At 42.0% G+C, this 27,879-nt stretch overlaps 1 protein-coding gene across 2 annotated transcripts in view; it reads left to right on the forward strand.

Moving 5' to 3' along the window:
- SH3KBP1 (SH3 domain containing kinase binding protein 1) overlaps positions 1–27,879 on the forward strand; it is a 530,573-nt gene that overhangs the window by 64,313 nt on the left and 438,381 nt on the right. For both annotated transcript variants that reach the window (XM_077480738.1, XM_077480739.1), the window contains exon 2: positions 15,068–15,225. In XM_077480738.1, the coding sequence (XP_077336864.1) occupies positions 15,068–15,225 (158 nt within the window). The remainder of the gene's footprint in view (positions 1–15,067; positions 15,226–27,879) is intronic.

Raw genomic sequence — 27,879 nt, forward strand, 5'->3', positions numbered from 1 at the left:
GTAAGGCATGTGATTGTCGCTGTAGCACAAAAATAAATAAACGCAACTTCAGCTTTACATTTTTACTGAAACTTAAGTAGATATTTTATACAGCAAATTTAACTGGATGGGGTTGCCATAGTGCGCCTTGTCAAAAAGCTTTATTTTTTTACTTTATCTCGCAAGGACTATTGGAAATTTGCATGATAAAAGAACGTTTTTTTGCATTTATCGCTAATAGTATGACAGAGGGAAAAATACATGCCCCATCACAAATTTTCAGCATGATAATCCTATAAAATTTGGAACTACTTTTGTATATGTGTTTAACAAAGAGAAGCAGGATTTCCAGTAGTCTAGCAGATATGGAAGAATTGGCAGTCAAAGCAGGGACGAAATCTGTATGTCTGGAGCTCGTTATTGAATCTGGGTTTGCTGCCAGACAGAGAAATAAGTTCCACGAGCAGCTGTGTGACGGCAGCATTTCTGATGGATTCTTCATGTCCGTCTGCAGCGTTTTATTCATTCTTCATTTTGTCTTGTAACTGCCAAACTATATGGGCGATTTTTGATCCCCCAACAGTAATGATGTAGCAGATACCTAGGTGAGGGATTAGGTTAATGTCAAATTTGATTTAGTTTTTTTGCATAAGATTTTATTAGATATTGTTACAAATTTTATTTATTTATTTTTTTATATTACAAGTTTCGAAAGCTCATTATATTTATACACATTCTTCATCTCACTGTGACCCTGGGTCACTAATTGATTTCAATGAATAAATCTGCCTTTTGTATGAGGTTGCTTGTGTTCCGTCAAATCTGGTGACCAGTCAGAATTGGTAACGGCAGTGACGTTCCGTCGCCGCCATCTTGCTACACCCTGTACTCCTCCACAGTAACGATACACCGAGAAGGGGGCATGCGGCCATCTTGTTACACCCACTGGAGTTTTGCTTTTCACAGTTATTTATAACAGAAAAATAAGCTTATTAGGTGAACTACAGTATTTAGAAATCCGATGGATTGTTTAGGTGTTCAATTTTAAAAGCAGCGGCAAACCTGCTGATCTCACAGGTTTGCTAATGTGACAGAACACCGCTGCTTTTATAATTCAACATGTAAACAGTCTGATGGATTTCCAAATACTGTATTTCATCATATATGCTCTGTTTCCTCTTAAGCGATTTTTATCATGACTGCGACATTATGGCGGACACATCGGACATTTTTGACACATTTTTGGGACCATTGTCATTTATACAGAAATCAGTGCTATACAAATGCACTGATTCCTGTTTAAATGACACATGCAGTGAAGGGGTTAAGCACCAGAGGGCAGTGTATGGGTTAAGTGTGCCCTGGGGAGTGTTTCTAACTGTGGGGGCGTGGCTACGTGTGACACATCACTGATCTTTGCTCCCGATGACAGGGAGCAGAGATCAGTGACACTGTCACTAGGCAGAACGGGGAGATGCTTGTTTACATTAGCATCTCCCGTTCTTCCTCTCTGTGAGGCGATCATGGGTATCCCCGGGGGGTGTGGAGTGTGCGGGACCCGACTGGCGGAGCTTGGTGCGTGCGTCCGCTGGCCGCCTCTTAAAGGGCAACATACAGGTACGTTAGTTAGGGTTACCTTGTGGGCGCGATCCCGAGTCCATCATTTGGCGTCCATAACCACCAAAGGTATGACTCGAGCCCCATCCCCCTGGTATCTGCGTCATTGGATTTGTTTGACAGCAGTGGGAGCAAATGGCTGCGCTGCTATCAATCTATCCAATCAAGTGCCTAGAACCCCAGGCAGAGGAAAAACGTGCTCCTGCCAGATGAAGTTCCAGGGCTCAGGTAAGCAAAATTGGGGGGGGCTGGTCACTGGCAAGTGGTAAAACACAACCCCTTTAAAGCAGAGTTCCACCCGTTTTTTTTCCCGTTTATTAAAAGTCAGCAGCTACAAAAAGCATAGCTGTTGACTTTTAATAATTCGACACTTACCTGTCCCACAGTCCTCACTCCTCTCTCCCTCCTCTCTTTGGTGTTGCCATAGCAACTGTGGGCACTCGGCCGTAACAGCTTACGGCTTCACGGCGGGACACGCACTGCGCATGCGCGAGTCGCGCTGCTCTTTGCTAATGGCCAGTCAACCTTCTGGGACCTGTGTTGTGTCCCAGAAGATTGCTGGCAGGGTGGGGCCGCCTAGGGCGAGAGGAGGAGTCACCTAGGCGGCCGAGAACAGGAAGGAGGACAGGAAGTCCCACTAAAAGGAGGGTACCCCCCCCCCAAAAAAAAATGACATGCCAAAAGTGGCTCGTCAGGGGGTGAGGAGTGGCTAAAGCGGAAGTTCCACTTTTGGGTGGAACTCCGCTTTAAGTGAAATAATGGTGATGAAAAATGTCAAAGTATGGATGTCAACAGTCAGCATAAGCTGTCAGCCCATACCTTTGCTTGCATCATTATCTGAAATCCGCTTTCGTTAGTTTGCCAGTCTGATGCTAAAAGCTGAATTCCGATGGTTGTTGTGGATTATAGCACCCCACCACGTTCTTTTTTAGGTTATAAACCTAAGAGTATAAAAGCTTAGTTCAATGTGTTTTCATAAAGTTTACTTGTCAGTTGGGTATTCTCATTGCAAACCATTATTGTAATAAAGCTGACAAATAGTACTTTATCCTTTGTTACCCATAATAAAAAAACAACAATAATTTTTCAGCAGTCAGTGGAGGTAATGACTGATATTCTGGGAGTATAAATACATCCTAGCAAGGCCGGGGATGCCAGAGTTTACAGATTTGACTTTGTGTCTTTTTTATTATAAACAGTTTTATGGCAAGTCAGTCTGGCAGAGATTCCGCAGAGGCATGCCATGTTTAATGGAAAATAAATTACATTAACAGAAAACAGCGCCAAATTACTTGCGTTTTGCAGTTATTGGACTTCACTTTTCAAAGCAAGCAATATGCTCAATTAAATTTGTATTTTTATTTAATAATTAGGCTATAGTCTAGTGGAAAAGAATAACTTTTGCTTGAGGATAAAGAATAAAGAGGAACTTAAGACAGCTATGGGAAAACTAAAAGTCAGCAGCTACAAGAACTGTAGCTGCTGGCTTTGAAAAAACACATCTTAAGTGTCGGTTCACACGTTCACACATATGCAATGACAGGCATCGCATGGGATTCACACCGTATTGCTGTGCAGATCACATGTAATTTCCGCGCAGTGTGAATTTCAGCTATAAAAACTGTATGGCTGAAATCGTATTCACACCAAAATGGTGAAGAGCTTCCTCAGAGCTAGGCACTGAGGAAGGAGGTGCACCCCCCCGAAACACGTTAGCTGTACCCCACGATCTGTGCATGTCTATGCATTCTTTTAATGGCCTTTTGTCAGTTGCATTTTGTGAATACTCACTTTTATATAAGACCTTTTTATTATTAAATTATCTTTGGTAATGCACTAGGTGTGCGCGCGCCTTCCATTTCTGTTTTGCACTGATCAGTGTATTCTGGTGTTATGATGAGCAGTTGGTACATTTATCACAAGCATTGTAGACATTCCGCTATCATTTTATTTGTGCATATCCTGAAGTATATATCCAGTGCATGCATTGGTCTTCATATATGCTTTGGTCTTTGGCAGCTAGTACGACTACAGCCAAGGGTAGGCAACCTGGGGCCCTCCAGCTGTTATGGAACTAAATTTCCCATAAGGCATTGCGAGGCTGGCAGTTACAATTACTCCCAGAGGCATGAGGGACTTGTAGTTTTGCAACAGCCTGGGGGGCCCCAGGTTGCCTACCCCTGCACTACAGCATTAACCTCCCTGGCGGTATTCCCGAGTCGGCTCGGGGTGGAATTTCAGTACCATCAGTGGTAACCCCAAGCCATACTCGGGTCTGCATTGCAGGATACAGGGAAAGTTACTTACCTTGTCCCCTGGATCCTGCAATGTCTCCCCGCTGTGTGTGCCAGCTGTCTCCTAACTCGATTCACACAGTGCCAGAGTTCCACTGGGCTCCATTCCCTGCGAGCGTTGCGACGCGAGGGGATGGAGAACGGCGCCAAATTCAAAAAAGTTAAAATACAGTACACTGTAATCTTACAAATTTAAGGACTGTATAAAAAAATGACACACCCCCTTTGTCCCTAGTGGTCTGTCCAGTGGCCTGCATGCACTTATATTATAAATACTGTTTTTTTTCTGCCTGGAATTTGGAGATTGTCCATAGCAACCAAAAAATGGCCCTTTTTATGTCAAAAGTGGTTTTCGACCAGCTAGAAAACAGCGATAATAAATTAGAATCACTTGCAGAATTGAGCGATAGTGATTTGTGGGGAAATTCATCATCAAACACTAAAAGTAATGACAGCGACAATTCTGCAGCTGAGTAAATTTGAGTGTTTTTTGATTTGATTACATGAAGAATAATTTTGATTTGACGGCGCGATCATGTGGTAAACGCCCACGATGAGCGGCCGTTTACCGTGATCCGTGATGCGTCGGGTCCTCACGGATGCTCTCGAGTGCGCGAGAGCGAAATTCTGGGAGGCCGATAATTAACGGCCTCTCAGAGTTAAACAACTGCCCTGAAGCCGTTAATCGGCTATGGGCAGGTTGTTAAGTGGTTAATATACCCGGGATATCTACTAGACTCTGGTTTGGACAGATTTAAGTGAGTTATTCCTAAGAATTACAGGCCTACAATATAGAATGCCAAATTTCCATGCAAAATAATTGTATCGCTTTCAGCACCAAAAATCTGAAATGATCGTACCGCCAGGGAAGTCAATTACGCTTGGCCCAGTTTGTCTGCATTTTGCACTCAGGCCCCCCATATCTAGAATATGGAATCTGTGGCAGCCATTTAGGCCACTATCCTGATAGTGCTAGTGCTGCAGGAAGACATAAATAAGTAACAAAAAAAAAATTTTTTTTGTTCACCCAGCAGAAACGTTCTGGAAAGAACATGTAGATTATTTGTGATACAGTTCTCTATTTTAACATTTATAGCATTCGTTTGAGTTTGCTTAACACCGTGGCTCAGTTTCACACTTTAGATTTCCAGTTCCTCTTCACTTTGTTAGTTTTGTTTACATTGATGGTCATACAGGCTAAGGCATATAGAAATATGTTTATGTAATATGTAGTATGCAGCTATAGTTGACGTTTCTGTGCCTGAGAAAAGTCATAGGCTCACTTTAAGAAAGAAATCCATATTCTAGGGTCATACAGTACATTTTATATGATTGGGTCAGTAAAGCATAATATTATTGACATTTTATATTGCTGGGCATTATTTTCAAAATTTTAATATAAATTTATTTTTATTATTTTTTGGGGGTTTTATTGCCCAGATCTTTTTAAAGTATGTGCATTATCGATTTTTACTGTAAAATCAATTCCTTAAAATGATTGCACTAGTTAGCACTACTAAAAACACCACAGATTTCTGGCTTTAACGAATAACTAAACACAAGAGTAAAAATGTGAAATATTGCAGTTTACAGTCCATTTTATTGTAAATACATGATTGGTGCAAAAGAAGAAATTTTTGGCTATAAAATTACGTAAAACCCATATGATTTTACAGTATATATTATCTAAAGATAATGTAGAATAAAAATCTGGTAGCTGAATTATTTATTTATTTATTTTTTGCGCAACTGTTTATCAGATCCATATTTTCAACAAATAACACACTAAAATGAATTTTAGTATATACAAACACAATGCAATCCCAGATTTTTTATTTTTTTTGTACAATTAAATTAATTGGGTGTCATAAATGTGTCAAGCCTCACAAATTGTGTGCATAGGCAAAACGGAAAATTGGGATACCCAAAATTCTCAATAGGCAAAGCTTTAAATGCTTTTAGGTCATAGTTCAAAGTGAACTGCAAATAAGGGACCTAGGGTTATTGCCCTCTGATGTTGACAGTGATATTTAACGCGTGGACGGGGCAATAATAATAGTAAAAAAAAAACAAAACAAAAAAAAAACACTTGCATTTATTTATTTTATTTTAATTTTATTGCTATCACACCGGGGGCTAACAAAGCCTTAAAGCGGGATTCCGCTGCATTTTTTTTTTTTCTTACCTGTGTCACTGGTGGGCGATTCCTACCGTCGGTTAGCATTCACGATCGGCGTGTTTTTGACCCCTGGCATGACGATTCTTTTGCTTCGGATAACTTTTAAAAAAGTAGTCAGGCGTTTTCCATTTTAACTGTGGGCGTCTGAAGCCCACAGGCATTTACTTCCTCTATTCTATGACGCTCGGCTCCCAGCATCCACCGCTCCATCTCGCGCATGCTCACTGATAGCAGTGAGCAGCGCTGTAAAAGTTTCAATAGTGGTAATGGCAGATACAGCTGCCTGCCCACTTTGAAAATGGCAATTTCGGACACGCCCTCGTCGTGTGACCGGCGTCCTCCTTCCGAAATCTCACGAGATTTCGCAATTTCATTGTCCCCCATGGATTCTTGGGAAATAGCTTAGAAATTTCCCAGGGACCATTGCGAGGATGATAACCACGCCTACTCCCATGGGAGGACAGCCCGGAAGTCAGCACAAACATCTGAAATATAAGGTAAGTACTGCATATTTTTTTTTTCAGGGTTCATTAATGTAAGTATGCTATCATGTGCTTTAAATAACAAGAAGATTCATTTTTAGGTACAAAACCGCTTTAAGCTTCATTCACATCTAGGCGTTTTTGGACGATTTTCTGCTCTAAGCCTCAGCTCTAAAAATACCCAACAAGACAAATCCCAGTCATTTCAATGGCTGTTCACATCTGAGCGTTCTGTCACCTTTTAAAGTGACGTGTCAACTTCAATACGCCTGTACAAAAACGCTGCAAAAACGCTGTAAAAACACCTGTAAAATAGCAATGTCTAGATGTGAATGGAGCCTTATGTGATGGAACCTTTTGCCTGCCAATGTTGTCTATGGAGACAACAGGGGTCTATTAGACCCCTAATGTCATCCCTGGCCTCTCCTGAAGCCACCTGCAGAGCACTGTGCTCGATCAGTTGTATACCTGGCTTTCTACCCGGGATTCTGACATCTCTGAAATGGAACTAGCGAAGATCTGGAGACATCTGTTCCCCCAGTCCCCATTCTAACTTTAATTGGTGTGGTCCCGGGAGAAGTGGGAAAGCCTGGAAATCACGGGGGGTGGGCAACACATGTGAGTCAAACATATAAGTAATCACTTTTACAATAAAGCTTGCTAAAGCTTGTTTTACCCCTTTAACAAGTACCAGATATAGCCAACGAGGTAAACTAGTTAAATAACAATTTTTATAATTTCAATTAAAAAAATATTTATATACAAATTATAGTGTGCTTCCTGATACGGACCTTATAACGCATGCAGTGCAAAATTATGTAAATAACAAAAAATACTTAGGAAATGTGAATATACTGTACAGAAATAAATAAGAAATAAGAAATGCGAATTCTTGTAAATATATACAAAGAAAGTGATAAATCACAATTATGTGCTGAAAAAATAAAAAAGTCCATTAGTCCCTTCATGTCATTATACAATCTAATTTCATCAAAAGAGTGAAGGGTACTGAAAATTCAACACAAATATGCGCCCTTCACACTTATGCCTCTCGCCAGAAAAAAATGGATCCCCCCCAACTACAGGGATCAAACCATGAGTAACTGACACCTCCCCAGGTGTCCTACGGTTCTCTAGATCTGGTCTGTTGGATCCCAGCCACAGATATCAAATGGCCCAATAACTCCAAACCACATTGCATTAATCAGACGTCATGGGAGAAAAGAAACAATGGCTGCTCATAGAGTGAATACTGCTAAGTGTTTGTTTATTAAAATTGTAGAAGGGTACTCACATTGGTAAACTCAAATACATGCAAACACCTCGCCAGCAGCCGGTGTTCTGTTGAATAGTGCATCTTGTCAGATAATGCCTCCGACGATCTGCGCAGGACTTGGCGTCACTCCAGCTGATCTCTTGATCAGCTGGCGTTATGTCGACACTATCCGCAATATCGCAATATCCGACGATCAGCAAGCGCGTGTCAGGCAACACTGAAGAAATGGCTGCACTCAAAGATCCATCAAAATTCTTATTCTTATTTAATGACAAACATCCCAAGTGTTACAGACAGTTCAAATGGTAGACGCGTTTCACACACTAACAGGTGCGCTTATTGATTTTGGTAATGAATAAGCGCACCTGTTAGTGTGTGAAACGTGTCTACCATTTGAACTGTCTGTAACACTTGGGATGTTTGTCATTAAATAAGAATTTTGATGGATCTTGCAGTGCAGCTATTTCTTCAGTGTTGATCGTGCACGGAGGCGAGCCGAGGCGGGCACCTGTGATATCATTAGGCTTTCTGTCTCACCTGGAGCAGCGAGTTCTTTTGTTTGGATATTAAGCACGTGTCAGAGACCCTGAAATCAGACAGAGAGAGAAGTACAATTAAATCACACTTCTTTAATAATAAAAGTAAATAGAACAAATGTAGTCAAAACATAGCCAGAGTTCAGGAACCGGAGCAGATAGTCAGACAAGCCAAACGTCAGGGAGCTGGAGATGAGCGTAGTAAAACAGCAAGCAAGATCTGGAGGCACAAGGGATGTCAGCCAAGCAAGTCTTTTAACAGGAATGCAGACGAGCGTCTCTGTGATGTTGACCAAGGCGAAGGCAGAGATCCTCTGGGCTGGACGGCTTAAGTAGGCAGGACTGACTAGCAGGATATCATCAACAGCTGAGTAACTGTGGAGAGATAGGAGCTGGCAATTAGCCGACAGCTGAGTGGCCAACTCAGAGAAGGAAGGGCTGAGCCAAGCCCTGACAGCGCGGTATTCTGTCAAATAGTGCAGATCTTCTTCCTCCTGGGGTGTGATCGGTGAAGTCTTGCGCATGCACAGAGAGAGCAAGGCAGAATGTGGCGATTTGATTCTTCCTTTGCGCTTTGCTGATCGCTGGATAATGCCTCTGATGATCTGTGCATGCACACTGTAGACATCACTCCAGCTGATCCGGAGATCAGCTGGTGTAACGTTACATACTGCGCATGCGCAGATCATTGGAGGCACTACCCAACAATCTGAACTATTTAAGAGTACACCAGCATCGGTGAGTGTAATAACGTCAGCATACGTTCTAACCCCATGCAGCGCGTTATGTGTCAGATCGCATTATCAGGGGAAACAAGAACGCTCATATTAGGATATTTTGTATATATGTGTTTAGGTCATTTTATGTATTCAGATGATATATGGGTAAGGGTGTAAGATTTTTTTTTTTGCTTTTTTTTCTTTTCTTTTTTTTTTCTTTTTCCCGCTTCTGCAGGTGTAATACAGGGATTTTACCGGGGGGTCGGGCTGCTATTGAATGATCTAACCTTGCAATTTACTGCAAAATTCAATCTAAAATAACTCACAAATCTTAGTAAATTGGCCATTATGCTTTAGAGATTCAATTAGCACTCATTTACTTCTATTGAAAACGTCCTGATTATGGGTTTCATTTGGGTTTTACTGTATTGCATATGAAAAAAAAAAAAAATATGTTCTAGACGCTTCTGCCTTGAATGCGGTCTGAATCGAGAATAAAAAAAAAATCTCTGCTCCAGTGAACTTGTCAGAGTTTTCATTTCTGTGTCTAATGTCTTAGCCATGTAATGCAATGGTGTGGGCACAGAGCCAGCATAGTCCACTTTCATTGACTCCTGCACCTGTCTGTATACCCCTACAGTTTAGCTATAGAATTTTTTTATTGGCTAAAAGTTTAGTTAGTTGACAACTAGTATTACTGGTAATAGAAATGACTATTTATTTTGGAGGAATCTGAATAAAAAGCTATATGCAAACAAGTACTGCAAGTAGTTTTGCAGTTACTAAAAGTAGCCTACCAGTTCTTAGAAGTGGTGGCTACATTCGTTTTCTTTTTTTAAGCTTTATTTCCTTAATTTTCACCTGGTGATCCGGCCATTAAGTCCGTGTTTTATTTATTTATTTATTTTTTCAACCGAACAAGCTGTCCAGATGTAGCAGTTGGTGAGGGTTGTTACAAACCATATAACACTGACAGGGTGTTTTACAATGGTCAGCTTTTATTTACCGTATTTATTGGCGTATAACACGCACATTCATTTTAAGAGGGAAGTTTCAGGGAAAAAAATAAAATTTTAAATAAGGCAGCTAAAATGTAAGTATTGGCGTATAACACGCACACGCTATTTGCACCCAATTTTCATGGTGAAAAAGTGAATGTTTTACACCAATAAATACAGTATTTATTTATTTATTTTAAATAAACAAATCAATTAGACCCCATGTACACGGGACGCTGCTAAACGTATGTTCAGAGGCAGTTGGACGCTTTTTTCAACTGCCTCCGAACTCATTCAATGTTATCCTATGTGACCATGTACACAGTCTCGTTTATTGCCATTTTTAGGCAGATACGTTTAACAGCGTTTCTTTGAAAGCAAAAAAAAATGGGTTCAGATGCTGAAGATCCACATTTCAGATGCTAAACGCAGTAAACCGCATTTAGCCACATTTCGTTTATTGGTGTTTTTCGTTTTTGACCATTTAAAAAAAAAATGTTTTTTTTTTTTTTTTTTTTTTAAGAAATGCTTCTAAACGCAAAACGTGGCATGTAAACGCCGAAAAACTGACGTTTTAAATGTGGGTTACTATCTGTCAAGTTAAATAGTTCAGGAGAGGTTGTAAAAATGTCCCGTGTACATGAAGCCTTACTGTAACTGTTTATAAAGTATTAGGTGGAGTTTGACTTCATTTGTTAGTGTATCTGAATACGATAGAGAGTACATTTAACACTACCCTCCCCCGGATTAACAATGCTGCATCCAAAAGTGTCTAGGTTGCTCCCACATCCAGAATATCACCAGGGAGGAAAAAGCCTAAAAGAATAAAACAAATACAACCACCACATCTAATGACTGGCAATCTGCCATATATTACTTTTGTGGTTGCGGATTTAAAGCCACTTTAAAAACTGACAACGTTTATGGGACTGATGTGCACCTTATTTTTGTATATACTTGAATGCAAACTATATTGTGTATGTTTTATTCCTCTAAAGTTACCTATTTAAGACATCTATACAAAAAAACGTGAAATTGAATGGGACTTTGTATGTTCCTTCTAGGGTATATTAATCACCAACTCATCGAATATAAAATTACATAGAGTTTTATTTCATATCAAAAACATATGTTAAAAACATATTCACACATGTGATGGTCATGCTAGTATATTGTTAGGCCTTAGGATTCTATGTATTTTCTAACGCGTTTCGCAGGCTGCCCCACTTCATCAGGGCCTCGATTCCTCTAAAAGGTAGTGTAATTACAAACAATCATTAGGACATTTATACGTTGCTATTATCATAGTGTTATCTAGTGATTAAAAATCATATTTCAGTCTTCTTCTCATTTCATCATGTAGCATTTTACATTCATTTATGAATTTAACATATAAGGATGGACCATGGATATTTTAGATAAAGGAATGGATCGAAAATTGTATTATAATAATCTATATTTTTGGAAGTATTATAGTTACTTGTATAATCAGTGTGTGGGACAATGGTATCGCCTAGTCTGCTAGGTCGGTGGTGGGAAACCCAACTCAATCCTCCTCTAAAGTCTGTCAATTTGCAGATATTGTCAAATGTATAGACTGGTATATTGGAATTTTGTGTTAAAAAAAGGAACAAATTTAAGTTCAATTGAATGATATAAGGAACACAGGTGAGGGGAGATGAAGGGGGAGGGGAAAAAAAGGGGGGGGGGACGGGAAGGGAAGGGGAGGGGGAGAAGCAAAAATGGAAAGAGGGAGGGGAAAGGGTGGGAAGAATTAAATATGGAAGGGAGGGAGAGGGAGAAAAGGTAGAAAGAGAAAAAGAAAGAGGGGGATAGAGAAGGAAGGGAGAAAGAGGGGGATAGAGAAGGAAGGGAGAAAGAGGGGGATAGAGAAGGAAGGGAGAAAAAAGGGGGGGATAGAGAAGGAAGGGAGAAAAAAGGGGGGGATAGAGAAGGAAGGGAGAAAAAAGGGGGGGATAGAGAAGGAAGGGAGAAAAAGAAAGGGGGGGATAGAGAAGGAAGGAAAAAAAGAAAAGGGGGGATAGAGAAGGAAGGTAAAGAAAAGGGGGGATACAGAAGGAAGGGAAAAAAGAGAAAAGGGGAGGAAGGGAAAAAAGAAAAAGGGGGGGGGGGGGGGTTAGAGAAGGAAGGTAAAAAAGAAAGGGGGGGGTTACGGGTGGAGGGGTGATGAGGGGGAGAAAATCTCATCCAAACTTAGAATTCATAGGATAAATGAATCATCACTGTCGTATATCTAGTCCATAGGTGACGTAGGATTCTGTCAGTGTATTGTTGAGGCTGAATAGATATGCCTCTGATTAGCTAGGAGGATGGTGAACTACAATTCAAAAAGAAAGCGTATGAAGGAGAAGGCAAACCTCACTGAATATAACGTGTATAAAAAATCTATTCATAAGGGCTCCTTAATGTATGGCTCAAAGACATCTGTCTTTCAATTATACATATTCTGTAACAAATGTTCTTGTTTTCTCTTTATATGCCATGTGGAATCCTAATAAAACATTATGGAAATAAAAGCTGACAAATGTATTAAAGCGGAGCTACATTGCATCTGAGCACCACAAACAAAAACATATTTAATTCATTTTTAATCAAAGCCAACTTCCTCATCCATCCGGGTCTCTATGATTTTGTTTGCTGAGAAATCACTTTGAGCACTTATTGGAATTCGGCACTGCGTCGAATTAACTGACAATTGCGCGGTCGTGCGACATGGCTCCCAAAAAAAATAGATGTCCTTTTTTTTTTTCCCCACAAATCGAGCTTTCTTTTTGTGGTATTTGATCACCCCTGCTGTTTTTATTTTTTGCGCTATAAACAAAAATAAAATAGCGTCAATTTTGAAAACAATGCATTCTTTTTTACATTTTGCTATGATAAATATCCCCCCAAAATAAAAAAAAACATTATTTTTCCTCAGTTTAGGTCAATAAATATTCTTCTACATATTTTTGTTAAAAAAAAATCGCAATAAGCGTTTGATTGGTTTGCGCAAAAGTTATAGCGTTTACAAAGAATAGGATCGTTTTATGGCATTTTTATACATTTTTTTTTTTTTTTTTTTTTACTAGTAATGGCGGCAATCACCGATTTTTATCATGACTGCAACATTATGGTGGACACATCGAACATTTTTGACCCTTTTTTTGGGACCATTGTCATTTATACAGCAATCAGTGCTATACAAATGCACGGATTTCTGTGTAAATTACACTGGCAGTGAAGGGGTTAACCACTAGGTGGCAGTGTATGGGTTAAGTATGTCCTGGTCAGTGATTCTAACTGTGGGAGGCATGTGGCTACGTGTGACATGTCTTTGATCTCTGCTCCCAATCACAGGGAGCAAAGATCGGTGACACTGTCACTAGGCAAAACGGGGAGATGCTTGTTTACATTAGAATCTCCTCGTTCTTCCTCTCCGTGAGACGATCGCGGGTATCCCCGTGGACATCGAGTCCACGGGACCTATGACCCGGACTCATGGAGATCCCGGCCGGCACGCGATGGCACGGCGGGAAATTTAAATGGACATACAGGTACGCCCATTTGCCCAGCCGTGCCATTCTGCCGATGTACATCAGCGTGCACCGGTCAGGGACTGGTTAAGCTGAAAAAGTTTGGGACTCTTGGGCTGTATGACATTTGCCTAGGCCAGAAACCAGGAAGCACCTAAAGAAATTTAAACAAAAAAGAATAAAACAAGTAAATATTATATGCCATCCTATCTATTAATGCTAGCAGCATAAGGATTTAAAACAGTCGATGATTGAGAAGTTATGCTTAAAAGAAACGTTTTTTTTTTTTTTTTTTTTTTTATTATTATTCATACTTATCGAGGTGGATGTGGCATCTGTCCCCCGGAGCCTCTACACTGAGAACCGAGCGATTGGACACCGCTGATCAGTTCTCACAGCTCCCCAAGCCGAGAGCTGATGACTGTCATTCACCACTCTCTGCTTTGCCCCCTCCTCGCTCACTGGAGTGCTGAGCTGTGAAGGGGGCAAGATCGGCCGGCTCAGACTTTCAGCGGCTCGCTGAGAGGCTAAACCATGTGTCAGTGCAGGGATCTGGGCAGATCCCAACTCCATGGTCGTAATTATGCGGAGACTGGACAGATTCTGTGACGTCAGCAGAGAGCGGACTTCAGCCCCCACTCTGCCGAAAACGGGTCACAGCAGTGCAGAATGAATTGCACTCCTATGATCTACAGGAGAAGTACAGCCAAGCGAGCTTTAGCTTTTCTTCTCCTTTTTTAAAATGTTACTAAACCCACAACCGTAAAATCAGTCTGTATATGCAGTAAAGCATGCTTGTTTTACTCACTGTGGAACCTAAGGGGTTAATCCTCAACACTGTATAAAAGGGATGCTCGATCCTGTCTCCTCTGATTACCTCCTCCTTCCACTGTCTCCATAACCTGATATTTACAGATCTAGGGGACAAGCTGCACATGCTCAGTTTGGTGTGTATTACTAAAGAGTTGTTTTTATTTTATTTTTCTTGAGAGAGTGCATGTGATCAGCACAAGGCCAATCAGCACTGTCCAGACAGAGGGTCAGCTGCTCTACTCCTGAATTCAGAGCAGAGTTGCTACTCCCATGTAAGCTGTGCCTGACTGCATTACATTGGGATGAAATATGTCGCAGGACGTGTGGCTATCAGCATTGTCATTGCTGATTGACAAGCCTGTAACTTGTCAGTCCATACCTGGCTACAAACCTGCTTATGCCTTCTATGTGGATTTTCTAGGCTGAGCCCAGCCTCAACTGCTGACTATGAGCTTTGTGCCTCATGCATTGCTCCTCCCAGACACAAAATGGAGGAGGATGTGGATCACTCAGGGAGGGTAAAGCAAGTTTTTTTGCTTACTTACTATGGGTTTGTGCGTCACATAGTAACTGAATTTGGTACTTGTGTAGATGGTAGGTTGTGCTTTAATTATGTCTTTGTTCATTCATCTTCACAGTGGATGCGATTGTGGAGTTTGACTACAAGGCTCAGCATGATGACGAGCTGACTATAGTTGCTGGTGAAATAATCACCAAAATCAAAAAAGAAGATGGCGGATGGTGGGAAGGAGAGCTGAAAGGAAGAAGAGGCCTTTTCCCTGACAACTTTGTACGAGTGAGTATATATTATTCTTGTGTTTAAAGAGGGAAGGGGGTGTCGTACAAATCCAAATGACCCTAAAGATCTGTGATATTTGTATTGGGTTTTCCTGAAATCTGGTAAAGTTACAGAACTTTGATTTTTTTTTTTTTTTTTTTTTTTTTTACAATCTAACCCACTGTGTTAGTTGTGGTGTTAATATGGTGATCTGGGAACACTTACCTGTTTGTAATTCGGTAGAGGTGTTCTCAAATACAAGATTCTTTGATGCATTTCCCTTACAAAATTCTGGCACATCAAAGTGTAATTACAGTCAGGTCCATAAATGTTGGGACATGGACACAATTCAATTTTTTTTCGCTCTATACACCACCACAATGGATTTAAAAATTAAACAAAACCAGATGTGCTTTAACTACAGACGTTCAGCTTTAATTTGAGGGTATTTACATCCAAATCAGGTGAACGGTGTAGGAATTACAACAGTTTGTAATTTGTGCCTCCCACTTTTTAAGGGACCAAAAGTAATGGGACAGACTAACAAAGATCCATCAAACTTTCACTTTTTAATACTTGGTTGTAAATCCTTTGCAGTCAATTACAGCCTGAAGTCTGGAATGCATAGACATCCCCGGACGCTGGGTTTCATCCCTGGTGATGCTCTGCCAGGCCTCTACTGCAACTGTCTTCAGTTCCTGGTGGTTCTTGGGGCATTTTCCCTTCAGTTTTGTCTTCAGCAAGTGAAATGCATGCTCCATCAGATTCAGGCCAGGTGATTGACTTAGGTGATTGCATAACATTCCACTTCTTTCCCTTAAACGGTTTGGTTGCTTTCGCAGTGTCATTGTCCATCTTCACTGTAAAGCGCCGTCCAATGAATTCTGAAGCATTTTGCTGAATATGAACAGATAATATTGCCCAAAACATTTCAGAATTCATCCTGCTGCTTTTGTCAGCAGTCACATCATCAATAAATACAGAAGAACCAGTTCCATTGACAGCCATAGATGCCCACGCCATGACACTACCACCACCATGCTTCACTGATAAGGGGGTATGCTTTGGATCATGAGCAGTTCCTTTCCTTCTCCATACTCTTCTCTTCCCATCACTCTGGTACAAGTTGAGTTCTTGTTCCAGAACTGTGAAGGCTTTTTTAGATGTTTGGCAAACGCTAATCTGGCCTTCCTGTTTTTGAGGCTCACCAATGGTTTACATCTTGTGGTGAACCCTCTGTATTCACTCTGGTGAAGTCTTCCCTTGATTGTTGACTTTGACACACATACACCTACCTCCTGGAGAGTGTTCTTGATCTGGCCAACTGTTGTGAAGGGTGTTTTCTTCACCAGGGAAAGAATTATTCGGTCATCCACCACAGTTGTCTTCCGGGTCTTTTGGTGTTGCTGAAATCACCGGTGCGTTCTTTCTTTTTAAGGATGTTCCAAACAGTTGATTTGGCCACACCTAATGTTTTTGCTATCTCTCTGATGGGTTTGTTTTGTTTTTTCAGCCTAATGATGGCTTGCTTCACTGATAGTGACAGCTCTTTGGATCTCATATTGAGAGTTGACAGCAACAGATTCCAAATGTAAATAGCACACTTGAAATGAACTCTGGACCTTGTATCTGCTCCTTGTAAATGGGATAATGAGGGAATAGTACACACCTGGCCATGGAACAGCTGAGCAGCCAATTGTACCATTACGTTTGGTCCCTTTAAAATGTGAGAGGCACATACACAAACTGTTGTAATTCCTACACCGTTCACCTGATTTGGATGTAAATACCCTCAAATTAAAGCTGGAAGTCTGCAGTTAAAGCACATCTTGTTTGTTTCATTTCTCCTGAATGTACGTCTAAGTCCCTCATAACTACCAATCAAATTCAGGCCGGCCTTGCAAGTTTAAATCGGATTGAAAAGAGAATGAAAGTTAAATGGAACACTTTTTCCAAAGCAGACCCACCCTAAGTATCCGGAGATCTGTGAAGTCTTACTGCAGTAGATTACACTGTGCTGGAATGAAATTTAAAGCGTAACGTTGGTTTAAAAAAATAAAACTTGGATATCATATGTATCTATAAATTTCACAATCTTCCATAATGTTTGTTTTAAATATTGATTTAGTTAAATGCATAAATAAATAATTTAATGCTGCCACAGAAGCCCTGTGGGATTTTCTTCCTTGAATCCAGTGACTACACTCTCTGCTGTCTTTTTTATGATCCCAGTGGTATCTCTGCCTTAGAGGAGTACAGCCAAACAAGCTTCTCATGTGGATCACAGGAGTGCAGTTCAGTCTGCACCCCTGTGACAAGTTTTCAGCTGGAGTGGCAGAGCAGGTCCAGGCTTGGGAAAGATTGCAACCATATGTCGGGGATCCTCCCAGGAGCCTGAACCGGCACCCGGCTCAGCCTCTCAGGGGCCCCCTGAGAACCTGAGCTGACAGCTCCCACCCCCTTCCACAGCCCAGGCCTCCAATGAGCGCAGGGGGGGCAGAGCAGAGAGCTCTGAGAACCCAGTGATCGCCGGTGTTTGATCGATCAGTTCTCCAGTTTTGGAGCCAATGCGGAGGAATAGATGCTGCATTGGACAAATGCTACATCCACTTTGGTAAATATGATTTCAAAATAAAAATTAATCCCATACCTCTTTTAAAGCAGTTGTAGATTCTTCTTATTATACACTTGTACCTACAAGTAAGCTAATTATAAGGCTTTCCTGTAGGTACTGTGAATATCTTCTAAACTTGTGCCGTTTAGCAGATATCCCCATCGGCTTCAGCCGTTAACGTCCCTGGTGCATATACACTCAGAACTTGCTTTTGTAAGTGCACACTTTGCTTTGTACAAAAAATTGATTACTACTAGTGGTATTGCCCTATGGAGATTGTTCTTTTTTTCATGGGGATTATATGATGGAAATTTGAGATTCTGTATGGGGCTGTATGATGACGAGAAGTTCCCAAAAGTTCCCCAAGTTTGGTGATTATTTGTACCTGGTAAGTAGTAGGGGAGCACTGTCTTTGGAGTCTTGGTCACTTCACTTGGTGTTTGAAGATTGGCTATTTACCCTCCTGAAGCTCATTTTGCAGTGTCTGAAGGTGCCTAGTGGCCATTCAATTGTTGACCAATATGGCCAAAGGGGCATCTAATATGCAAAGGTGCCATAACATGGACTTTGGCTTTATGTGGGTGTTTTAGCAAAGACATTGTGCATGGTTGTTGGTAATGATATGAGGATCACAATCACTTTTTACCACTGCCATCTGCTAAAAGCCCTTTGGCAGTCCCAGTCCTTGGTACCAGCTCATTGACTGTTATAAACCACTATTGCCTAAAAGCAATGCTTTTAACCTGGGTAATATAATAGTCACCCACATAATACAAAAGAGCTTTCTGTGTTAGGTATATTACTTCCAACATTATGCGAAATAGCAAAACTGACAATCAGCATCATGACACACAATGTCATTTCATCCAGCTTTATCCCTACAGGCTCTAAATATACAAATTAAATATTCATTTTTCAATTTCATTGTAAATTTGCTCTTTAAAATATTACCATTCTTTCACCTTGTGGTCCTGTCTCTTTCATCTGTTAATTGATAGAGAAAAGATGTCTGTTAAAGCTACAGCATACTTGGCAAATAAAATTCACATATATAATTCATACGGAGTCTCACAAGTTGCATGAAAATCAATGTGTGGGAGGAAAAATCCACCATACTTGTGTTACATGTTCTGAACAGAAAGAGAAAAGCTATGCAGAGACCAGGTAATTTAAAGAATATATTGCTGGAAATAAATATAGTGCGAAATAGCATTTAATGAAATAAAAAAGTCACTGTAGTATCTTGTCTCATAGTAATCTCAGATATTTAAGCGGATCTTTGCCAAGCTCTGTTGCATATAAAGTAGTCCCCTAGACAAGTTGTTTATTTTTTCATATAGAGTGTTAGCCTGCAAGCTGAATAAGAGCCCTTTCGCACTGCGCCGCCTAGGGCGTCAGCTGTAAACCGTCGTTTTAGTGGCGCTATTTGGTTAAAACCACACTGCTAGTGGCTGAAAAGGGGTTAAATCCACCTGCAAAATGCCGCCGGAGCTACGTTTTGCCGGCGGTATCACAGCGCTGCCTCATTGATGGGGCACACGGGTGAGTTCACCGCTCCAAAGAAGCTGCTGGCAGGACTGCCAGTGCACCGCTCCCTCTGGCTTTCACATTGGAGCAGCTGTTTTAGGGCGTTTTGCAGGCAGTATTTTTAATGCTATAGCGCCTGCAAAATGCTCTATATGAAAGGAGTTTAATAAAAAAAAAAAAAATAATAGATTCCTCTATCCATGCTATACTGCACGGCTGGAATGTGCCCTTAAATTAAATACTGCCATCAATCAAAAAAAGGAAAAAAAAACGGAGGTTCTGTTTTTTTCCCAATCTGCTGAAGGCGATTTTGGCTAAAGTAGGGGGCTGATAATGCCTTTTAGGGTTTTCCGGCGATTAGCTGCGGGCAGAAGCCCCATTGAAAGAAATGGTAGGCTGACAGCTCTGGCCGCTCACATGTAATCACAAGCAGTAATTACCTGCGAATGATCAGCCCTGGATGCGGACACATGATATAACCCACATGCAATTTAAGGAAATCATCAAATGTGTAAAATTTCTAAATTATGCCTTCACTGCAGTTAAATTTGCAACAAACGGCTGTGTACATTTTGTTGCTACCTCTATTGTGCCTCAAAGATTTGCTGCAAACTTTGCACAACACAGACTCCATATTGGTTTCTTATGGTCTGGGTGAATGACCCAAACTGCTGTTTTTCTAAACTTTACCTTCACCCCTTGCTGAAATGAAATCCCTAGATGAACGGCAGTAAGGATGGAAGTTGGGATTGACTCATTTACTGGATCTGGAAATGATTAGTGCTGGACTGGATCGTTTTCTGTCGTTGGCCTGAAGGTTGCTGAATCTCAAGTTCTAGAGATGGGAGCAACGTCTTGCTGTCTCAGCTACAAAGGGAGTGATTCCATGGGGACAATCGGGCAGCCTGTTAGTGATTCTTCTGCTGGCGATTTTTGACTAATTGCATGTGGCAGGATTGCTAGCAGCAGAGTCGCCTTTCTGACATCAGTCTAAGCGATTGTAGTTACTATACGAGGCACACAAGCCGTCACTGAAGCTATCGGTGAGTGAAGGACATGAAAGGCAACCTCACTACTGCAACTTGTGATTGGAACATGCCCTAGTATTCACACTATATCACATAACTGTATCCAATATAAGATTATATTGTATGATTAAAGAGGTCATAATGCAGCATTATAATTTGACCTGCTTTAGATGTGCCACTGACATGCTGAGAGCTCCATAGACAGATAGGACATTTAGTGCTTCTTTGAAACACAGAACCATGTAGCTGTCACTTAACAGAGCGAGGATCTGTAATATCTCCCGAACAGAAGCAGGTATGCAGTCTTAATTTTGTCTACTAAAATACAGTATTTTTGTTGACAAAATGGACACTATTTTAGTCGACCTAAAGTACGACTAAAACAATTCAGACTGCAGCCTTGTCAGTGTCCATCTGCAGACTTGTCCATCATTGCAGCCGTCCCAGTGTCCCTATGCAGCCTTCCCAGTGTCCCTATGCAGCCTTCCCAGTGTCCCTATGCAGCCTTCCCAGTGTCCCTATGCAGCCTTCCCAGTGTCCCTATGCAGCCTTGTGTCATTGCAGCCTCCCCAGTGTCCATATGCAGCCTCGTGTCATTGCAGTCTCCCCAGTGTCCTTGCAGCCTTCCCAGTGTCCATACCATATGCAACCTTGTGTCATTGCAGCCTTCCCAGTGTCCATACCATATGCAACCTTGTGTCATTGCAGCCTTCCCAGTGTCCATACCATATGCAACCTTGTGTCATTGCAGCCTTCCCAGTGTCCATATGCAGGCTTGTGTCATTGCAGCCTCCCCAGTGTCCTTGCAGGCTTGTGTCATTGCAGCCTCCCCAGTGTCCTTGCAGCCTTATTATGTTTAATATTGGCGCCGATCGGAGGAGAGGAGCAATCTCTGCCGACATACACAAAGCCGAGTGTACTTCGGCTAGACTCGGCTGTGCTCACAGTCACGGGGGGGGAGCCGAGTCTAGCCGAAGTACACTTGGCTTTGTGTATCTCGGCTCCGCTCGCTCCTCTCATCACAATCAGCGGAGATTGGTGGGGATTGTCATATAACACGCACCAACGATTTTACCCTGATTTTAAGGGGAAAAAAGTGCGTCTTATACGCCGATAACTATGGTGCCTTATAGTCTAGGCCTATAACATGCATAGCTCTCTCACTCTAGTGAGAGTTTGCCAGGAAGGGAGGGGGGTGAGTCATAAGAGGGCCAATGAAAGCTGCAGAGCTGGAGGTGTGCCTCTGTGTGTCTGTGTAAATCCAGGAAGTGAACAGGCAGCAGCTTCGGCTGCCCACAGTTAAAATGGCTGCAGCCAGACTCAGTGGAAGGAGATTTCTGCAACATATTTGGCAAATACAGAATCACAATATATATAAAATAATATGCAAAGTCGTTGGAGGGAAGCTTCAGAATGACAAAGATGTTTTTATTACAAATTATGTGAGCAGACTGCAGTTCTTCTTTGAATATGACTAAAACTAAATTTGACATCAAAATAACACTGGTTATATATCACAACAGATAAATCTTTGTAGTGCATGTTCCAACCTTAATACCATAAATAATTACATGTTATTCAATTTTTACTCCAGGAGTATATGAGTTTGGAAATTCTGAAGAAATGCTTCAAAAATGCATTACAATTTACCTAAACCTATTCGATTTTAGTTGACTGAGGATGTGTTCACACTGTGGATTGGCTCGCAGCAGGGGTTCCGGCGCGTCCCTGTTCACCGTTTCAGATCCAATTTTAGTTCTGAATTTTTGGCTGAATTCTGACGTGAAACAGATCAGAACACTCACGAGACTTTAATAAAAACCGCTCCGCAGCCTTCCCAGAGCAGTGTGAACGGGCTCCATTGAGAGCCGGTCACAGTCTCCTGAAATGCAAATTGGATGCAGAGAAATTGGCACCAGTGTGAACCCAGCCTAAAATGTACTGGAGATTTTAGTAGACTAAAATGTAGGAGATTTTAGTCGACTAAGATAAGACTAAAACAATTTAGATGACTAAAAATGCGACTAAAACCAAAAAGACATTTTAGTCATAAGACCAGGGCTTTTTTTCAGGGGGAACTTGGTGGAACTCGGTTCCACCACCTCTGGCTCGGACCCTTTGGTGTTTGCTCACCACAATCACTTGTAAACACAGACGTCTGGTTTCTGTGTTTACAAGTGACAGCTCTACACTGTGTGTAACCTCCATGAACTCTGCACTCTGTAATGCAATGCCCCTTTAAGACCCTTCTACTGTTTGTGAAATATGACCACACCCACTATCTGATGTGATTTGGAGGGTGTATGTGGGGGGAGGGGTTTTGGGGGGTCGTGGTTGAGTTCCAGCACCTATTGTTTGAGGAAAAAAGCCCTGCATAAGACTAGAACTAAAACTAAATTGAAATTTGATATCAACATTAACACTGTAGGTATGCATCTGCATGAAATCGTTGCAATATAATACAATGTACCTATGAGAGGAATGAGCTCGGTAGGGCAGAGCTGGGGGTTATGCAATGCTCAAGCTTTTGTTTGAGGCTGCATTCATACCTGAGCGTTTTCAGCTCATAAAACGCATGGAAAACGCTAAACAAGCAAAATTCCTTTCATTTGTCACCTGAAGCAAAACGCCTTAAGTTAAAAAAAAAAAACCATGAGCTTCTTTAGGGCAGATTACAGGCATTTTATTTTTCTGTTTACATTTGTGACCTGTACAAAATTGTGGCAGAAACACGGCAAAAACGTGTGACTTTGAAACGCTCAGTTGTGAATGCATTTAAGCAAAAATCCTTGTCCAGCAGTATGAACCCCCAGATTTTGCTCTCACTTTAGATAGGTAACACTGGACAATGTAGTATAAAATAATTGGCATGTATAAATGTTACAGATGTGGTGTATTCCACAATGGAAAGGCTTGCATTTTTTTGCTGATTTGCTTATATGTGGGTTTGATGGATTCACTTGTAAGGCTTTTCTTTTCCTGTTGTAATGTCCATATAAGAAATGAAGCTTGTTTGAATGGCTTTGTTACTTTGTAGCTGTGTTGGTGATTTGTGTATGGCAGATGAAAGGCGGACAGTATGTAATTTATTAAAGTGTAAGGGGGAGTTTCAGGAGGGTTATTATTCGGGGGTCCTTTACTAAGCTGAACACAAACAGCTATTCACACACTAAACACTATGTAAGAACAATGTATACTGTACATTTAATGCAACTGCCTTGTCATGTGTTTCCCCCTGATATTAACAAGTAGATAAAAATTATAGCGTTCACAGCAAAATTATACAACCCCAGTTCCAAAAAAAGTGGAGGTACTGTGTAAAATCCACATAAAAACACAATGCAATTTGCAAATATTATAAACCCATATTTTATTCACAATAGAAAACATGTCATGTTTAAACTGAGATGTACCTTTTTAGGAAAAAAATAAGGTAATTTTGGAATTGATGGCAACATTACTAAAAAAGTTGGAACAGGGCCACGTTTACCACCATGTATCATCCCCTCTTCTTTTAACTGTATACACTCTGTAAATGTCTGGGAACTGAGGAGACCAGTCGCTGAAACTTTGGGAGAGGAATGTTGTCCCATTTTTTTCAGCAGTGGTCATCAACCTCGTCCTCAGGGCCCAAAAATGCCTGTTTTTACTGCAGTGCTGCCTGAGGGCCCCGAAGATCACAGGCATCCAATATTGCATTTCGGCCTTGTCCCTTGCTCACGGATATTTGGAATCTTTTGTTGATATTAAATACTTTAGATCAGTGGTCATCAACCCTGCCCTCAGGGCCCACTAACAGGCCAGGTTTTATGTATTACCTTGAGGAGATGCAGACTAGAATACTTCAATCACTGAGCAGCAAATTATATCACCTGTGATGTATTTCAGTTATCTTGCAAACCTGGCCTGTTAGTGGGCCCTGTGGACAGGGTTGATGACCACTGTTTTACAGTATCTCACAAAAGTGAGTACATCACTCACATTTGTGTAAATATTTTATTATATCTTTTCATGTGACAATCATCTAACTGCTTAAGGGTCCGTTCACACAGGGGCAACACGACTTTCGGAGGCAACTTGGACACGACCTGAACACGACTTGTGGCGACTTACAACACGACTTTAAGCTGCCCCAGGCCAGGCGACTTTTGCCGCGGCCAATCAGAGAATGAGCTCTCAGGGGGAAACTCCACGCCAAATTTCTTTAAAAAAAAATTGGCGTGGGTTCCCCCTCCGAGAGCATACCAGGCCCTTAGGTCTGTTATGGATTTTAAGGGGAACCCCCCTATGCCGAAAAAACGGCATGGGGGTTTCCCCCAGATCCATACCAGACCCTTATCCGAGCACCCTACCCGGCCGGCCAGGAAAGGGGGTGGGGACGAGTGAGTGCCCCCCCGAGCCATACCAGGCCGCGCGCCCTCAACATGGGCCCCAAAGCACCTTGTCCCCATGTTGATGAGGACAAGGGCCCCTTCCCGACAACCCTGGCCGTTGGTTGTCGGGGTCTGCGGGCGGGGGGCTTATCGGAATCCGGGAGCCCCCTTTGAGAAGGGGGCCCCCGGATCCCGGCCCCCCACCCTATGTGAATGATATGGGGTACAATGTACCCCTACCTATTCACCTGTGAAAAAAAAAAGTAAAAAAAAAACACAACACAGGGTTAAAATAGTTTATCGCACAGCTCTGGGGGTCTTCTTCCGTCTTGGGGGGGTCTTCTCGCCAGACTCCTCCGCTCTCTTCTGCTAGCTCTTTTACTAGCGGAGGAGCTAGCCGCCCTCTTCGCCGCCCTCTTCTTCCGACTTCGGGGGTCTTGTCCCACTCTTCGGTTCTTCTTGCCGGGCCACGCGCCTTCTTCTAGCTCTTTTACAAGCAGTGGCTCAGTCTTCTGTTCTTCTCTTCTGGAGATATTGCCTCGTCGCTGTCTCCACTCACTATGACAGAACACGCGGCGTGAGGCGACTTTTATATAAGGACATCACCGGATGATGTCCCCGCCCATTATGATGTCACAGTCCCAGCATCCTCTAGAAGAAGAGCTAGAAGAAGGCGTGGTGGCCCGGGAAGAAGAACCGAAGAGGGGGACAAGACCCCTGAAGTCGGAAGAAGAGGGCGGCGGTGGCAAAGAAGAATGCCGGGCTCCTCCGCTAGTAAAAGAGCTAGATAGATATCGGAGGAGTCCGGCGAGAAGACCCCCCCAAGACGGAAGAAGACCCCCGGAGCTGTGCAATAAACTATTTTAACCCTGTGTTGTGTTGTGTTTTTTTTTTTTTTTTTACTTTTTTTTTCACAGGTGAATGGGTAGGGATACATTGTACCCCATTACTCATTCACATAGGGTGGGGGGCCAGGATCTGGGGGCCCCCCTATCAAAGGGGGCTCCCAGGTTCCGATAAGCCCCCGCCTGCAGACCCCGACAACCAACGGCCAGGATTGTCGGGAAGAGGCCCTTGTCCTCATCAACATGGGGACAAGGTGCTTTGGGGTGGCACCCCCCCCATGTTGAGGGCGTGCGGCCTGGTACGGCTCAGGCGCTCGCTCGTCCCCACCCCCTTTCCTGGCTGGCCGGGTAGCGTTCTCGGATAGGGGTCTGGTATGGATCTGGGGGGGGACCACCACGCCGTTTTTTCAGCGTAGGGGGTTCCCCCTTAAAATCCATACCAAACCTAAGGGCCTGGTATGCTCTTGGAGGGGGAACCCACGCCAAATTTTTTTTCATAAATTTGGCGTGGAGTTCCCTCTTGAGAGCTGATAATTCTGTCGGAGTCGCCTCCGTATAGACAGAGATACGACTTGGAGGCGACCTCCATTGAAATCAATGGGTACCGGTCGCCTACAAGTCGGATTGAAGTAGTACAGGAACCTTTTCTGAAGTCGGAGCGACTTCAGTAGTGTGCATTACGACGGCTCTCATTCACTTAGATTGATTTTTACATGTTTTCCGACCTGAAGTCGGATCTGATTTGCTCCTGTGTGAACGGACCCTGGCAGTCCTGGGTCCACGTTGTTGTATTTTTCCAGAAGTTGTCTGGATGGGAGCATATGTTGCTCTAAAACCTGGATATCTTTCAGAATCCTTTCCAAATAAGCAAGCTGCCCATTTCATACACACTAATGCATCCCCATAGCATAAGAGATGCAGTGCTGAAAACAAACTGGAAGGTCCCTCTCTTCTTTAGTCAGAAGGACGTGGCGCCCATGGTGGCCAAAAAGCATGTGACATTTCAAGTCATCTAACCACACAACAGGTTTTCCACTTTGCAACAGACCATTTTAAATGATCTTTGGCTCTGAGAGGAAGGCAACATTTATAGGTCATGTCCAGGTATGACTACTCCTTTGCCTGATAGAGCTTTACCTTGCATTTTTGGATGGCATGGTGGACTGTGTTCAATGACAATGATTTTTGGAAGTATTCCTGAGAACATGCAGCTATATCCATCATAGAATAATGCCTGTTTTTAATGCAGTGCTGCCTGAGGGCCCGAAGATCACAGGCATCCAATATTGCATTTCGGCCTTGTCCCTTGCTCACAGATTTTTGGAATCTTTTGTTGATATTTAAATACTTTTTGGATGTTATATTTAAAGTCTTTGCAATTTTTAGATGCAGTTTTTCATAGAGGGTAAACCTAGGTAAACCTCTGCCCATCTTTACTTCTGAGATACTCTGACTCTCTAAGATGCTCTTTTTATACTTAGTCATGTAACTGACCTGTTGCCAATTAACCTAAATAGTTGCAAAATGTTCTTCCAGCGCTTCCTTGTTAGTACCACTTACTCTGAAAGCTTTTAGTAGCCCTGTCCAAAACTTTTTGTGAGACGTGTTGCTGCCATCAGTTTCAAAATGAGTTTATTTTTTCCTAAAATGGAGCATTTTCCTCAGTTTTAACTTTTTAAATATTTTCTTTGCTACTCCATTTTGTTTTTATACAGATCTCGCATCCCAACTTTTTGGGGATTGTGTGTGCATATACAGTGTCTTTAAAGTATTTATACCCTTTGACATTTTGCCATGCAACAACCAAAAACGTAAATGTATTTTATTTGGATTTTATGTGATAGACCTACACAAAGTGGCACAGAATTGTGACATGGAAGGAAAATGATAAATGGTTTTCCAAATTCTTTACAAATATGTGAAAAGTGTGGCGTGCATTTCTATTCAGCCCCCTTTACTCCATCTTACAATCCATCATCTGAAAATGGAAAGAGTATGGCACAACTGCATACTTAACAAGACATGGCTGTCCACCTAAACTGAAAGGCCGGGAAAGCAGAGCATTAATCAGAGAAGCAGCCAAGAGGTAACTCTGGAGGAGTTGCAGAGATTCACAGCTCAGGTGGGAGAATCTGTCTACAGGACAACTATTAGTTTTGCACTCCACAAATCTGGCCTTTATGGAAGAGTGGCAAGAAGAAAGCCATTGTTGAAAGAAAGCTATAAGAAGTCCTGCTTGCAGTTTGCGGGAAGCCATGTGGGGGGACACAGCAAACATGGAAGAA

Source organism: Lithobates pipiens, unplaced genomic scaffold (assembly GCF_037356315.1).
Source record: "Lithobates pipiens isolate NorthernLeopardFrog02 unplaced genomic scaffold, aLitPip1_a1.2 Scaffold_16, whole genome shotgun sequence".
NCBI lineage: Eukaryota > Metazoa > Chordata > Amphibia > Anura > Ranidae > Lithobates > Lithobates pipiens.